General features: G+C 46.9%; 1 protein-coding gene across 1 annotated transcript; it reads left to right on the forward strand.

Moving 5' to 3' along the window:
• The first annotated feature begins 781 nt into the window (after window positions 1–781).
• Window positions 782–7,985, forward strand: PIM2 (Pim-2 proto-oncogene, serine/threonine kinase). The gene is made up of 6 exons (XM_044443682.1): window positions 782–1,036; window positions 3,656–3,762; window positions 4,406–4,456; window positions 5,127–5,499; window positions 6,466–6,642; window positions 7,383–7,985. The coding sequence occupies exons 1-6, from the start codon at window positions 994–996 to the stop codon at window positions 7,544–7,546; spliced, it is 915 nt and encodes a 304-aa protein (XP_044299617.1). The 5' UTR covers window positions 782–993; the 3' UTR covers window positions 7,547–7,985.
• Window positions 7,986–16,556: the final 8,571 nt, after the last annotated feature.

Raw genomic sequence — 16,556 nt, forward strand, 5'->3', positions numbered from 1 at the left:
TGGAAACCAAGTCATGACATCAGTTATCACGTAGATGTTAGTGATTTCCTTCTTTAATATCTAACATTCAGAAGAGCATTTCATCTTAAAACAGATCTGACTTATTCTTGAATTGCTTCAATTCAGCACATTCAGTAATATTTATGACCCAGATAATTATGGCAGCAGAGTGCCATAAAGGAGGAAGGGACCAGTGCTTCAATGGCCAAGAAAGAACCCACGACATAAGCACCTGCGCCTGGCCAGATGATTCAAAAGCCCAGACTTATTTGTTCTTTCGGTTGAATACCCACTAAATAAGTAAATCAAATTCTTCTAGAGCAGTGTTCCCCCAGTCTTGCAACATTGTAGCCCTCAATTTAATGAGCGAGAGTCGGAATACAACTCCCATTATCCCCAGCCAGTGGCACTCCCCCCTCGGGGACGATGAGAGTCCTCGCCCACCACGTAGGGAGGGCGCCAGACTTGGGGAAGGCTTGCTCCAGGGCCACTCCACGGAGCTCCTTGGAAGCAACTCCCGCCGAATTCCATCGGGCGAAAGAGGCCCACGGCCACCCTTGGAAGCGGCGCGAGCTTCCTCTGGATCGGAGCCAAATGGGTGCGCGCGCCTGACGCAGCTCGCCTTCCGCAACGTCACCACAACAACAACGACGTTGCTCATGCTCTTTCCACGGCGATGCGGGGCGGGGCGAGGGGGGAATCTCCCCAAGCTTTCATTTCCTCCTGCTTATTTGCGGAGTGGTGGGCGGAGCGATGCAAATTGCCCGCGACACCTGATAGGCTAGGAGCTGGCGGAGAAAGAAGTGTGTAGCGCGGACGGCTAAAGCGCTAAGGAGACAAGTGGCCGATCGGGGACCGCGATGTTCTGACCGAGGGTGGCGCGGAGCAGCGATGCCGCGGCGAGGCGTGCCCGCAGCCAGCCGGCTTTGAGGAGCTCTTGCGCCTGCTCCCGATCGGAACCGAGGACGCGTTCTGTATAGTCTTGGGAGGAGGATGATGATCCCGGAACGGAAAGAAGTGGCTTGGAGTCCGGCAGGTAAGCCGGCGAGGTCGACTCCCGCCTCGCATACACGCACACGAACTGCTGGGGGGGTTTTATCAATTGCACGGCAACCATCAAGGAAGGAGTGCCGCTAATCCCGGCTTCCCTGGTACGAGGCAGGTGATTCAAACGGCCGGTTGTTGTACTTAAGCGGTCTTTTTAAAAATCGAAAATACCGTATCTCCCTAACCCAAGTTTAAACTATAGATATATATACATTTATTGTAATTTCCTTGTTATTTGAAAGTCGCCTGGGTAGGAGTTATAGCCTGAAATAAGTGTAATAGAAACATTTTTAAAAAGCGGATCTATTTCGGTGGGCTCTCTAAATTCATCGAACAAGTACAGCACATAGAATCGCGCTCTGGAATGCAACGCCTTTTTAAAGAGATTCTGCCGGATGCTTTTAAACACCAGAGTTTTAGCCGTGCAAGGAATTTCTCTTTGCTTTCCCTTCGCACCCTGGGCTAAATATTTTGGGTGCTTTTAAAGGCACAGGAAGCACGGCCAGAGTAAAAACAAATCAGTAGACACCCGAGTCACGTTTAGGGTGACCAAATGCAAAGGAATCACCCTGCTTTCCGCCCAGTTTTGAAGTAGGCGGCGCAACTGCTAAGGTGACTTATGAATTTTGGCATGTGTGCAGCGGTGATATAAAATGTGTTGTAGAGATGGTGGGAGGGATGGCTTAATTATATGAATTTCTCTTCTGAAAAACGATGAAAGATCTTTATTTTGTTAAAGAAGCAATTAAAATTTAAAGAAGCAACAGGGCTTCTTGAGCAAAACGGATTTTCCAGAGATGCACCTTTATCTATTTTTTTTTCACTTGCAACATTGACCCGAGGAGCTGCACCTGTTGAAAATCCCTTTTGAACAGTTTTAAGGCCCAAGATACCTGTGTCTTGATTGCATCTACTCACTTTGGGCGTCGATACTTTGTGAGGCAGAAATCAGAGCAATCTCGCTGGCGGGCGACGGGAGGTGAGAGTCCAAAGGGTTGATAAGCAGCGCCGTGAATGCTTAGGAGTGGCGTGTGTGACTCTCTGCTGCCCCCTCCTGATCAAAGCGTGCATTCCTGTCCGCAAGGAGTGAGACATCGAGAGAAGAAATTGCTCTGCAACTGGAGTTCGTTTCCTTTACGATGACAAAGCAGGGACTTAAAGCACCTTTCCAGTATTTGTTTAATGTACAAACGCATGCCCTCTTTGTATGTATGGAGGCAAATAGGCGCTGCTAAGAGGCAAGGTCCTCAGCTCCCCTTTCGATCTTTAAGGAGAAACTTTCAGATCTCCCTCTAAACCTCCAATTAGTTTTTCTCCTTCGCCTACGTACAGCGCATATACACATACATACTTTGGAGGAAAATCACCTTTTCCAAGCCCTGATGGGATGGACATCTCATTCAAAAACAGAAAGATCCACAGGCATCAGGAGACCAGCTTCCTTTAGCAGAGTGAAACATTAACCATTAGTCTTGGACCAGTATGAACAGTCTATCTGCCTAATAAATGGATGCTGACTTAACAAAAACACTTGTGCCTTTGATGGGGGAAAGTTCAGCAGGTGCTGTTTCCTCTTTCCTGAACTAGGAAACCAAAGCTCACAAATTACATTCCTGTCTATCATAAGCTATGAAAGTGAGCATTGTGGGGAGATGATAGTCCTTTCTGGTTGTTGTTTTTTTAGCTTTCAATGTATGTACAGATCTGTAAATCCTGGTCAGATGAGGAAATCTGTTGGTTCTCTGCTGCTGCAGAGAGAGCCTTACATTTGCCCTTCACTATTTATAATGGACAGAGAACCTGCACTTCTGATGGATGCAAGCCTTCCTCCTCTCCTGCATCTAATTTCTGGAAAAAGCTTCACCTGTTGACTTCTGCCTCTTATGCAGTCGTTAAAAGCAGGCAGGGCAGCTCCCATTCATAAAAACAATGCAGGAAGTCTAGGCTCTGGTGAAGTTGGTTTCTGCAGGGAGGGAGAACAGATGTCCTTTCTGTGAGTCATGGCAAGGATCTGGGTGGCTTTGCCATTGACTCATATTTCCTGTGTACCAAGCCATAAAAACTGCTGCTGCTAACAACAACAACAACAACAACAACAACAACAACAACCCTAAATGACTTGGCTTTTTCTTCTCAATATTGCTAGCTTTTCCCACTTGCCCAATGCCTCTAGGACAACAGCAGGCTATTTGTGGCCCTCCAAATATTTTGGGCTACAGCCCCTATCAGCCCCAGCCAGGATGGCTCATGAAGAGGGAACACAGGAGTTGTGTTCTTCCAAATATTATTTTTGGCCTATAAATTGCCCATGCAGGGGGAGAATGAATGAAGTGCAGCTAAGCTCAGTGTGATGCAAACTATATCTTGATAGGTAGAACCCAGTTGGACAAGCAGTTTGTGTGTGGGATCCATGCAATTTAGACACACACACACACAACTTATTCCCAGGTGATAAAATACCAGTGGCTTGTAATGGGCAATTACATTTTACCACCTTGGATAGAATTCTTATGTGCGTGCATTGAAAATATGCACAAAGTTACAGTTGCTGTACTGTGGACATGCCTTACTCAATGTAACATGGTCGCTACTGTTCTGCTTGTTCTAGGCAAAGACAAAGACTCATTTGAAGCTCTGTATAAGCGAGGTGGCTTGCTGGGAAAGGGTGGCTTTGGTACAGTGTATGCTGGGCACCGGATTGCTGATGGGCTACAGGTGAGTCATGGGGTGTGGCTGCCATAGGATGCATAGCAGCAAGAATGCATTCTGGGGTGGGGTGGGAGCATAAAGCCAAGAAGAGCAGAGCTCCAGTATCTGTCCTGTGATACACCTGGGGATAGGTGTGATGCTGATGCTGGCAATGAAACCTCTGGCTGGGATTGACTGGATTGCCTCTAGAGGCTGGGCGAGGGCCTCTCCCTGCTATTGGCTGAGCTTCTGTGATACTAAGGAAGGGCAGTGAGATGAACAGGGAAGGGTCTAAAATAAGGAGCAGAGCCATGGAAGGAGGAGCCCTAGGACAGGAAAGTTTGGACAACTCTCCAGAGTGGAGGTGGGCAGAAGGTGCATTGGGACCCACATGTAGGTCTCTGGATCAGCAGGGATGCAAGATTTCCAGTTGTCTGGCAACGACAAAATGACTCACTCCATTATCTTGCTGAAATGAGGACAGTTAGTTGGGTGGGTGGGTCAGAGATCAGGCTTGGATTTTTGCCTGGAAGGAATGGATCCTGTTCTTCTGGATGTGGATACATGTCTAAACACATGTAAATAAATAAATGCAGTGTGGAAAAGCTGGCCCTAATCTTGCCTCAGTAATGTAATTTAGGTACTTACTTATCTCTATTTTGCTCCACAGGTTGCAATCAAACATGTGGCCAAGAACAAGGTTGCTCAATGGGTAAAGCAGGTGAGTCTAAAGGGTATCTATCCTTCTTTATGCCAGTAATATATTTTTTTCACCTAGTAACAGGGCTGGTCCAAGACATTTTGCTTGGTCCAAGAAGTGCCAGCCCCCCAAACTGAGGGCATAATGCCCAAGGGTACTTCTCTACTTCTTCCCTGGCTGTAAAAAGATGACAATTAATTAAATACAACAAATGCATCTCAGACCTTTCATGACCCACCAAATTGGCTGCCTGAAATGGTTGCCTCACTCTGCCTCATGGCAGAGCCAGGCCTTGAACAAGATAACCATAAGGAGGAATCGAGGAAATGCAGTGAGATGGCTGATGAGTGGAGGTAGATGGAACAAGGTAGATCCTTTGGGCTGTAACTCTTCCACACATTGGAGCTATGCAGGGGAATAGTGAATGCCCCTAATGACCATGGTGTTTGGTGCTGATGGGAACTGGAGTCCAGTTGCCCCTCCCCACTCTAGAGGAAGCTACAAAGCTTTCTTATCAGTCTGAGATGGTCATTCCAATGTGCTGTTCATTGCAGCCTGATTCTAGGAGGGGAATGGCCCAGGCATTGGGACAACACCTTTCATTCCCTCCTCAGCTTCCTCTCTTTGCTCCTTACCAGTGTGGGCACCACCCTGCACTGCTAGAAGTAAGCTTCTCTATCTTCCTTTGCAGCCCAATGGGAAGTCAACACCCCTGGAGGTGGTGCTGATGAAGCTGGTGTGCTCGGGAGCTGGGCATCGCAATGTGATTCGCCTCTTGGATTGGTATGAAACTCCTGAGGGCTTTTTCCTGGTCCTGGAGAGGCCAGAGCACTGCCAGGATCTCTTTGACTACATAACTGAGCAAGGACCCCTGCCCGAGAAGCTCTCTCAGCGATTTTTCCACCAGGTGGTGGAGGGAGTGTGCCACTGCCATGCCCAAGGAGTGGTCCACCGGGATATCAAGGATGAGAACATCTTGGTTGACTTGCGCACCGGCAACGTCAAGCTGATTGACTTTGGTTCTGGGGCCCTGCTGACAGATTCTGTTTACACAGAGTTTGATGGTGAGTGTCAAGATGGGAAGAGTTTCCTCTGAGGGAAGAGAGGGCTGCTGGTTCCAGGGGCAGAATGCCAAGAGCCGGAACTGCTGTAAAGTCTGAAAACGTGTCTCTGTGTGTGTGCGTGATGGGGGGACCAGGTTCAAATGCCCATTGAGGCTGCCTCACCTCCACTTTCCCTGGTGTTCAGGTACTCCTGAGAATGGATAGGGGCCCTACTCTAGAAGAAGGAGGTCAGTTCCACATTGCCCAAATGGAGCCGCATCATCCAGAAAGGAGGCAAAAGAAACTGGAGATGTCCATGGAATCCACAGCCCCATTTTCCATCTGTAGATGGCTATCCTTACAAGGGAAGCACAGGCCTTCTTGCCCGATTGCAGAGGACTCAGGCAAGAAGGTGTTCACTGGACCTGCTGCTAAGTGTGCTGATCAAATTCAAGGCCAATCCCTGCTCCCCCTCTTTGATTTCAAATAGAAGGCTGTTCTCTGCAAAGCAGGACACCCAGACACCATAGCTTTCCAGTTATCTAGTGGCTAGGAGTTCAGTCTTGGCTCAGGGTCTTCAGCCTCCTGACTGCTTCTAAACTAACTTTAGCAATTAGCAATGTTCTTTAACCCAGATAAAGATAACTATTGCTTAAAAATGCACATATCCAACATTCTCAATTCCACATGCAGTTCTTCCAGAAGGCCTTGCGTAATGGGCAGCTCACATACAGGGCTTTCTCCACCATGGCACTGCAGCTGTGGAGTGCTTTGCCCAGAAGGCCTCTCCACTAAATCTCACGCGAGGTTTAGGGCAACAACCTTCCCTTCCTGCTCTTCAGCACAAGACTGGCAAGGTTGCTTTTTAAGATTCAGGGCTGTTTGTGCCTGCTGTTTAAAAGTGTTGTTTTAAAAGTGCCCCTTCCTTTAAGTCATTATGTGGTAGAAGCAATGACCTGTTTGCTTCCCTCTGCTCCCCGTTCTCAGGTACTCGTGTGTACAGCCCACCTGAGTGGGTGGAATGCCAGCAATACTATGCTCTTCCTGCAACTGTCTGGTCCCTGGGAATCCTGCTCTACGACATGGTGTGTGGGGACATTCCCTTTGAACGGGACGATGAGATTCTGGCTGCCAGCGTGGAGTTTCGCACCCCAGTCTCTGCCGGTGAGTGTCCCTCTCTGCTGTTTGTCCTCCCAGGACTGCTCTACCATTAATGCAAAGGAGGTGTTGGCCTCTGGCAGCAGATATTGGGGAGCAGCTGTTGGAGCCCTCCGCGCGTCTCCTTGGTGCCTTCAGGGGTGATGGAGGGTGCTGTTCCCACAGATTCAACTGCCTGGCCAGTCAAACATGGCTGTGGGATGGGGGACCTGCCATATTTGTTTGCTTCAGGCAGACAAATACGTTGGCCAGGTCCTGAGTATGCTCAGTACATGGTAGCATTAAACTGGGGAGAGCGACTCCACAAAAGAGCTGAATTTTGGGCCAGTTCATACAGTAGCCTGCCTACGTTGGCAGCACTGTGTTCCCCATACCATCCTGCTAACCTTGGTAGGAAGCAGCCTGCCTTTCCCATCTGGCCTGAGGGCAGCCCCTCTCACCCTGCTGATGTCACATCCTTTGGACCTCAGCTCCCAAAAGCCCAGCAGGCGTGGACAATAGACAGGAATGCTGGGAGTTGGGGTCCAAAACATTTGTAGGACTTGAGGTTGGAGAAGGCTGTCCTAAGGATTAGCAACTTTGGTGCTATTTCACAAGGAAAAGTTTCGTTTCTCAAATGGTCTCATGCTTTACTCAGTCCTGAATTGCTCCAATTCTGAATCCAGATAAGAAGACTTTGTTAGGGGAACGGGGTGGTGGTCATGAGGGCTTCTGGAGTTTTCAAACTGCAACTCTCTGCTTCCCAGACTGCCGGGACCTCATCCAGTGGTGCTTGTCTCCAGTGCCTTCTGAGCGGCCAACGCTGGAACAGGTGCTCTTGCATTCATGGCTAAAACTTGACCCGCTTCTTCAGCCCGAAGAACTGCAGAAGCCAGCCCCCTCCCGGACCCCCACCTGCAAGAGCAGCTGAGCGCCTGAACCTCCCTATGGCCTCCTCCCCTTCCGCGATGGGGCGGGGAATGCTGGTGACTCTTGTCACTGCCCGAGAAAGCGTTGGCCTGGTTCTACAGGCATTTTCCCCTCCCACTTCACACGAGCTGAGCAGAGCAAGAGGGGAATGAGATCTGAGTTGGAACTCCACACAACTACTATATGATGTTTGAATTCTGGCCAGCCCAGGGACCAGACATCTCCGTATGTGTAAATACTTGTGTATTGCTATTTGCCTGAGTGTCCCCAGCTTCTGGAAAGAAGGAGAGTCTGGGGTGGACCTTTGCCTCCCCACATTAGGCAGAATGTCCACATGTGTGTTTGTGTCCTTTTTTTAAAGGATATTTTTAGGCAGAAAAATTTGTGTCAAGCAGCAATATCTGCCTGGACAGCTATTTAATTAAAAAAATACAACCTTATGTAATGGCATCCTTGTTTCCAGGACTCTGTCTCTATCCCCAAGGTTCAAGAATCTTTCTTCCTCTGCACACTTACATTTTTTTAACATTACATCTGGCTTAGTGTTTTTACATCAGTAAGGTTCATAGGAAAAACTAAGCCATTATGTTGTTTGTTGGGATCTGGCTTTTTGCCATGTTTGAACCTATCCCTGCAAACAAACATTGTCTGCTAATCAACTAAGAATAAATGATGCTGATGATATTACATTTCTATACGGCCTGTAGCTGCATCTGTCTGAGCGGTTCACAACATTTAAGTCCCCCATCCAGATTCTAAATGAGCCTGGCCCTGCTTAGCTTCCAAGGTTAGGCAGGATCAGGCGCTTCAGGCTAAACAAAAGCTTCCCAAATAGAACCCATGGTTGGTTGTTGGCTTAGGCTTGAAGTCTGACTTGTGTAACCCATGCCTTGTTGTGATGTCTGTCTGCACTCAGCAAGAGCAGTTGAGAATGAAACTGATCTGAAGGTTGTGGAGGTATTCAGAAGAGAAACAAACCAGAAATGGGGAAAACAAATCAGTTTGTTTGCTCATCTGCATGACAGTTCATAGCTAAAGCAACAAGCCATGATTAAATTGGCTAGAAATGTAGATCTCTCCCTTTGTGACCTATCCTATTTAATGCCATTCAAATGGCACAGAGACCAAGCATAGAGCAAATATCAGTGGTGAAAGTGGATCCCCCTTTCTGGTACATTTTCTGAGGGAAAAGAAGTAAAGACAGAAGGGCCTAACTTTGGGCCTAATTCTAACTCATAGAGTGCAATATCGAATCCTGACCTATTTCAGAAATTCTACACAAAAAAAAAAAAAATCTCAATGTAGCTAAACTAAATTTCATCAAAGGTCTCTGTGTAATGACCACTGGATTTATTCTGTTCTTATTATCACTTATTAAGTGATATCAGGTCAACAAACTATCTGAGATTATCAGCTCCTTGTATATCTCAAATAAGCCCAGCTGGTCTGGTGGACCAGTGTGGTAATAACTGGTTGCAATCAGTTGGCCAAAATTGCAGTAATATTTTAATGTCAACATTAATGAATGAAATAGATTGATAATTAGCACCGTAGTGTGATCCCTACTGGGCTTAGGAATTGCAGTAATATATATGTCAGCAGTGCTGGTGAAAGACATCTGGGTGGATGGGAGGGTTGTCTGAAGCTGGGTGATTGTCCCCGTCATGGGTGAGGTGAATGGCTGAGCAAGCTGGTTGGCAAGAGCAGAGATAATCCCTTGCTCATATTGTCAAGAGTGCCCAGGGCATATCTACAGGCTTCACCCCATGGACTGTCAGTGGGGCTGCATGAGAAGAATGAGGATCTTATAACAAGGAATGGGAATTGTGCCACCACCTTTTTGTAAGATAAGATCTGACATACTTTTGCTTTTCCTTGACAACTTACCTTCTGACAGCTGTTAAGAGAAAGCAAAGGGAAGACCAGGCCTATTGGGAGCTTTGTGGGCTCGGTATTTGTCTCACTCTGGCAGCAGACGCTCTCCCTCCTTGCAACAAGCTCTGTATTTAGGTGGCTACACAGTTGTGATCCAGTGCAGTATAGTGGTTAAGAGTGTGGGACTGGGACTCGGGTGACCTGGGTTCAAGTCCCCGCTCCGCCATTGAGCCAACTGGGTGACTTTGGGCCAGTCACCAGCTCTCAGCCCAGCCTACCTCACAGGGTTGTTGTGGGGATAAGATGGAGAGCTGCAGGAGGAGAATGATGAAAGCTGCTTTGAGTTCTGTATAAGAAAAGAAGCTGGGTTATAAATTAAAGAAATAAATTGTGCAAGCAAGCCCAGCTAAAAGAATAATAAAAAACTGAAGCCACTTCTGTCCAGTTAGAAAAAGAATGCTTGCCATACACGGACAGCCTCTTCAAAAGGCCACTGTCTCTTGTGGCTGTCAGTTTGGAGGTTGTCGAACCAAACTTCAAGATTTGGGGGAAAAGTCACAGTGAACCAAAATCAGGTCACAGTAGGTGGAGGGGAGACAAGTCGGTCCTGTCAGGGGGCCCTGGGGGTATCTCCAGGAGGCCTGGGAGGGAGTGGGGAGGCCAACTATCCACAGCGAGGCCAAATGTCCATTGGACACCCCATGAGTTATTCACACAAGAACCAACCTCCTGTGCCTCATCAACAGAATGGGTTGCTGTGTTGTGTGAACTCGCCTGTTTGTCCCCACTCTGCTGAAAAAGTCCATGATGTGGTTGCACAATAAAAGTTCCACCTAGAAATGCTTTCCTGCCCCCACATACACCACTAACATAAGTTACCATTCTGATAGTAAAACCATTCTGTAAGTGACCATTTTTCTGTAGCCCCAACTATCCACATAAAAGGAAATCCTAAAATTTTGCAGAAGTGCCCCATAATCGATCAATCAATAAAATTTTGTGTGTGAGGGAACCACTTGAAGCACCCCTCCCCAAGTTGATCATTGTGGTCTGAACACCCTGAGTGTGGACTGGGGCAACTGCTGGTGCAGGAAATGGAAATTCAGAGGGAGGGAGGAAGAATGGAAGGCAGACTGGCTGGCTGGAAACCTGAAGGGGACCCTCCCACTCCCTTTGCTGGAGACAACCACTTTCCCCCTTTGTAGCCTGTCAGAATCCTGGAATCTCAATTTGAGAAGAGGAAATAAAACTCGGGGGTCGTAGGAAAGATCAATCGTTATGAAGCTCGGCGTCTTTATTGTCTATCCCAGGTTCCCGCGGTTGACTCACAATAATGCATTACCGGGCTAGCAGAGATGAACTCCCTGTAAAGCTTCAATACCATTACAGGGCATTTATAGGTACACAGGTACAGGGCAATTGATGACAGAATGCAGGGATTACAATAAGATTCTGAGGTCATCACATATAGAACAGATAAAGAAATGTCAGTCAATCACACTGTAACAATGAGATTAGTATTGACACTTTAGTTCAGTAACTTGAACCCATCTCCAGGTTTGCTTAGACATGCAAATTCAAGCTACTAGAAACTATTCATGATGCTCAGACCCTTATCTCAGCTCTAAACATTCTGCATGATCAGGGCACATGAAGCCCTCTGGGCTATCAAAAGATTATTGTAAACTGAATTCCAACAATGACTATTTATAATGTATATTTGGGCTAAAATGGCCTACTGTAGCCTACAGCTAAAGGTGAGAGAAAGGAGCGGGGGAATGCCATTTTAAACAGTGACAGCTTGGTTTTGAGAAGGAAGACAGGATTTGATCCCACAATGCAAAGGCACACAGGAGTAATGCTTTTCAGACAGGATTTGTCCAAATTTTCCCCACAAGCCCCACTGAAAGCAGAAGGCTCAAGTGCAGCCACATAATCCCTGCCCTCATCATTCCCTGAGCTTCAGTGTTCCTCCAGTTTTAGAACAAAGAAAGCCAGGTCTGCAAGAGGAAGTCATAAGCAAGCACATTCTGTGACACCAAAGAACGTGTCAAACTGCTTTCCTGATGCAAAAGTTGTCGGGTGCCATAAGTTTCCATTTTCACACATGTTGGCCCATAAGTCAATCTCTATGCATTGCAACTTCTAAGCCAACAGCATGGAATGGGTGCTCCAGTTGGACTGTAGGTACCAATACTGCCATGAGCTACACTGACCAGGCATATGGGAGACCAAAAATTGCTGAGGGGCCATACACAGGCTCCTCCTCCACAGCAGCTTTTCCTCATAGGAGCCCCCACTATCTCCTTATCTGTTCCATTGGTATGCAGAACATCATGCCAAGGAAAGTCCAAGGCAGAAGAAGAAAACAAAGGCCAAGTATGAGCTGGGCTGACTCTCAGCAAAGGAAGCCACAGCCTTGGATTTAGAAGAGCTGAAGGGGACTGTCAAGGACAGCATCTTTTGGAGGCTTTCATTCATAGCCTTGCCAGGTTGGAGATGGTTTGGCAGCACATAACACCAACAACAGATAAAGTGCTGCGGGGGTGGGGGAGAAGGAAAGAGGCTGGGACAGCAGAAGGAACCAGCGCAGGTTCCAGGTTCCTCCCCCTCCTCAGCACACCATTATCCCCTCTCCCTGGTGCAATCTGGTGCTCGAAGAAGCACCTGATGGGGTTCTTTCCCCGACAGATGCAATTGGGGTGCAGGCTCCGTGCTCCCAGCTGTGAGAGTGCAGCTGATTCCCAGCTGTGAGAGTGCGAGATCTTGGTGCTGGGACTCGGAGGATTCCAATTGATAGGTGTGAAAGGATGATTTGAAACAAGGGAGTAGAGAGATTTAAAAAGGTAACAAAGAAAATTACTTAGGCCAAAGGAGGAGAGGGGTTAAAATTAGATAGCATAAAGTGTGGGAAAACAGGCATGTTGGCAGGAGGGCCAAATACTTCCTGATTGTTTATTGACAAGCTTGGCAGAACAAAATGAGCCTATTGTAGCTCACCACGGGCAGGGCTGGATTGGGAAGAAGGGCTGATGCTGGAGCAGCGCAGAGTAGGAGGGCGGAAAGATTGCAAACTCCCGGTACCCCAGCCAATTAGGGGAAAGGAGGAGGGAAGAAGCAGCCAGGAGCAGGGTTCAAAAGGGGTGTGTGAACATGTGCTCAGGTGAACAGAAAAATGGGAAGGAAACCATTTTTTTCTGTTCCCTTCATTACAATAAAGTTTTAAAAAGAACTCTCTGCATACTTGGAATATGTTTCTCTTCTGATGGAAAGGAAAGAGTTGATCATAACACTATTGCCCCCCAGGCAATGTCAGGAGACCACAGGATTGTACCCTTTATTGTTTGTTTATAGTGTTGTGTACTGTCTAATGAAATCTCTAGGTGATTCACACAGAAGAATATTAAAAATCACAGTGAAAGGGACATATACAATACAACATAACACTAAGAAATGCCAGCTTACAAAGGTAAAATAAAATGAGCAGGAGATGGTAAAACTTGGGTCTGTAGAATCTTTTATGAGAGATTTGTACACCCCCTCACTGATGACAGGCACAAAAGAGACTTTGCAGACAGTCCTAACATCCCCATGGTGCTCATTACTAGGGATCTGTAAAATGTACACATGCATACATTTTACAGATATAGATAAGATATAGCTACAGAGACTGGGTGTTTGTTTCAGACTGAAGCATTCTCCCCTTACTTTCCTTCCTTTTGGGCTGTACTGGACTGGTTTGGGTGACTTCCAGATGTTGTTGGACATCCAGCTCCTATCATCCTTGACACCTGGTCACTCTGTCTATGGCTGATGGGAACTGGAATCCAACAACGCTTGGAGGATCACAGATTCCCTGCACCTGCACTGGACTCCACCCCTTCTAGGTGGAAGATCCAAATCTTCAGTTCCTAGCTCTCGCCTTGCCTCTTGTCATGACAGCCTCTCCCTAAGCTAGGCATAGAACATTTTGACGCAGGACAGAAGGGCTGCCCTGTGAGCTAAACAGGACAAGTTCCTGTAAATTTCACCCTCAGGAATGTCAGCCCGGGAATCAAGGTGTGGAGTGACGCATAACTACTGCCAGCATCACTCTGATATTTACTTGTCCTCTCCATGCATACATTTACCAACCATGCCCAAGCCTACCTCATCCACCTGTGTGCATATTTGTGTACCTGCCCTTCCCAATTATAGCACCCTGTGTAGGAAGTTTCCATTCCAGAGTAGAGGAGCACCATCAGGGCACTGGGGGACAGGTGGCTTTGGCACCAACAGAGGCTTGTTGTAAAGCCAGATAAGGGAGTAGATGGCTGGAAAGAACTGATCTGTTATTATAGGACTATGCAGACACATCAGCTCCCCCAGACCTGGAGCCATCCTAATTATTCCCAGCCAACATGCTCAATACTTTGCAATCTAAATTTCGGTCAGTTACAGCCCCCTGACAGACAAAGGCTGCTGTAAGCCTCCCTGTCTCTCAACCTGCACTCTCCTCCCAGTTGCAATATGAACATACTGACTAAATAACTAGTCACAGTGGGTTTTGTATTGTCTGAACCCAAAGTGTGGCTTATTTTCAGGGTTATAACAACACATGACTTATTCCTTAGACTGTTCAACCTACAGTGGATAGATGTGTTGTCTGAACCAAGGAACCTACTTTTCTCGCCCTTTACTGACCTTCAATTGACAGCTTGGCAACTGTTTGCAAATGAGCCTATGCGCAAATAGTCTGTGAGTTTGTGTTCTTTTGTTCTGCAAAGAACCCACAGTGCATAGCTTATTTTGGGGGTGGCTTTGGATCAAGCGCGTCTGCTCAATAAGTGACTGCCATCCTGTGCATATTTATCATTTATTACATTTCTGTAACAGCCAATAGCCAAAGTCTTCTAGGCGGTTCGCAGCAAGTCAAACAACATAAGGTAGACCATAAATGTTTATAACATTGTAAAATTGAAATAAAATGCAAAGAGAAACCTAGTAGTGGTGCAAAGATTAAAATGCAGTAACACATTCTAAAACAGATTTAAAGTAAAACTGAAAGACTGTGACGACAAGGACAATAGGAAGGTCTTCTCCTGGTGCTGGAAAGAGCACAAGACTCCCTCTGGGAAGTTCATTCCACAACAGGAGCCTGCAAGAGAAAGGCTTTCTTGCTGGTTACGACTGGGACTCATTTATGAGTTAACATGTTTGGATTGTACAATACACTGCAGGGTTGTTTTCAGGACTACAGAAACAACGTATGTTTGGTGTGAAAGAAGGAAAGAGAGGTGCCTAACTCTTGGCAGTGTAGATGGAGACAAACGTCTGCTTGAACACCAGCCCAGCCAGGTAGTTAACCAGCATTCCTGACATCCAACTCAGTCTGGGTCAGGGGACTCAGACCTGACAGGACTCCCATGAGGCTGGTGAGAGAAGAGTCCAGGCTTGCACTCTCCATTCAAAGCCCTGGGCCTGAAACCTTAACCAGCAATAGCTGGGTGGAAAGTGCTGGACCTAGGACTGCAGCTAATTGGAATAAAACACAGTGATAAGTTTATCACTGGGCAGGGACCAACATACAAAAGAACCATGTTTGGAAACAATGCTTACAAGGCAAAACAACAAAAACTGATGGAACCAAGTGGCCTTTTCCTCTATCTTACCAGTCTGGGGATTTGGGTAAGGCAGGGAAAGGAGGGTTGCCGAGGTGAACGACTGGCTTAGGGTGTGGTGCCAGAAGGAACACTTCAGGTTCCTTGACCATGGCACCCGGTTTCTTGCCAATGGACCTCTGGCAAGGGATGGGTTGCACCTCACAAGGATGGGGAAAAGGTCCTTCAGAAATGCTCTAGCGAGCTTTGTCCAGAAGACTTTAAAAATGAGTCAGGGGTGGGTGGGTTCAGGCCCCCCAGAAACTTGTCCTGATTGGACAAGTGAGGGGAGAGGATCAGGGCTCTGGGACCAGGGTGTTAGAGGCACTGCAGGGGTTGACAGGACTCCTACGAAAAGGCAGGGCAAAACAAACACAGGCAATGAATGCAGGCATCTTCCTGCACCTGCGTTTCTGAAGCCTTTAGCAAATCTGAGGTGATACCTGCTATCCTATCCTGAGCTCATGGGAATTAATCTTCCTCAGCATTTTGGGAGGCAGAAAGCATCCACAGACGCACAGCTTAACTTATGTAGCCCTGTAAGCAAGGCACCTTCTGAGGCCTGTGAAGCCATTGACGGGATGAGAGGACACCTGTTGGTGAAGATTTTGTCTTCTCTCTCTGGACAAAGACAGGGTTAAAGAGAATGTGTAGGTGAGCTGCTCCTAGATAAGAGAGAACAAGAAGGAACCAGGCCAAGGATGAGTGTTTGAGCTGCATCTTGGAAGAGTTGTCCTTAGATAAGGTATGAACAGAGGGAGGAAAACTCCCAGCCTCAGGAGGGGATTGGGCCTCTGAGAAAGTTGTCAGAGGATGAGGCAAACTATAAAAATTTTGTTCTAATTGTGCTTGGTGCAGTCTCAAGGCGTTCTCCCTTACCTATGCTGTATTCTTAATGAATATTGTTGGTTGTTTTTGTTCAATATGTTTGGCCTGTTTCATGCAGGATTGTCACGAGAAGAAAAGGAAGGATATAAATAAAATGCAAGGATGATAGTAGTGGTAGTAGTAGTCATAGTTATTACTAACAAATTCTATAGGCCATCTGTATCAGCCCTGTTACAAGAGAAACCACCAAGTGTCTTGTAGGATTGTGTGATGGCACATTGTTGCATTTTCACATATCTGACAAAGTGCGCTGTTGGGAAATGTGCAGCCCTCCAGATGTTTTGGCTATACCTGCCACGATCCCTGCTTACTGGCTATGCTGGCTAGGTCTGATGGGAGCCAAAGGCCAAAACATCTGGAGGACCACAAGTTGCCCAACCCTCCTCTAGGCTATGAAAGCTTCATCACAGTTGATCAACAGCAGTGCAAGTCTACACAGGGCTATTCAGAATTAAGCCTCACTGAATTTAACAGGGCATATATTCAGAGAAGTATATGTAGGGCTTCCATGGGGTTCTTACAAGGTGGGGCAGTATATTTTTAGGATACTATAATTTTGAGTATAAGACAGTTCTACACATTTGGGATGACTTGCTTATTGTAGGGTGC

Source organism: Varanus komodoensis, unplaced genomic scaffold, assembly GCF_004798865.1.
Source record: "Varanus komodoensis strain SLA01 unplaced genomic scaffold, ASM479886v1 scaffold42, whole genome shotgun sequence".
In the NCBI taxonomy this organism is placed as follows: Eukaryota; Metazoa; Chordata; class Lepidosauria; order Squamata; family Varanidae; genus Varanus; species Varanus komodoensis.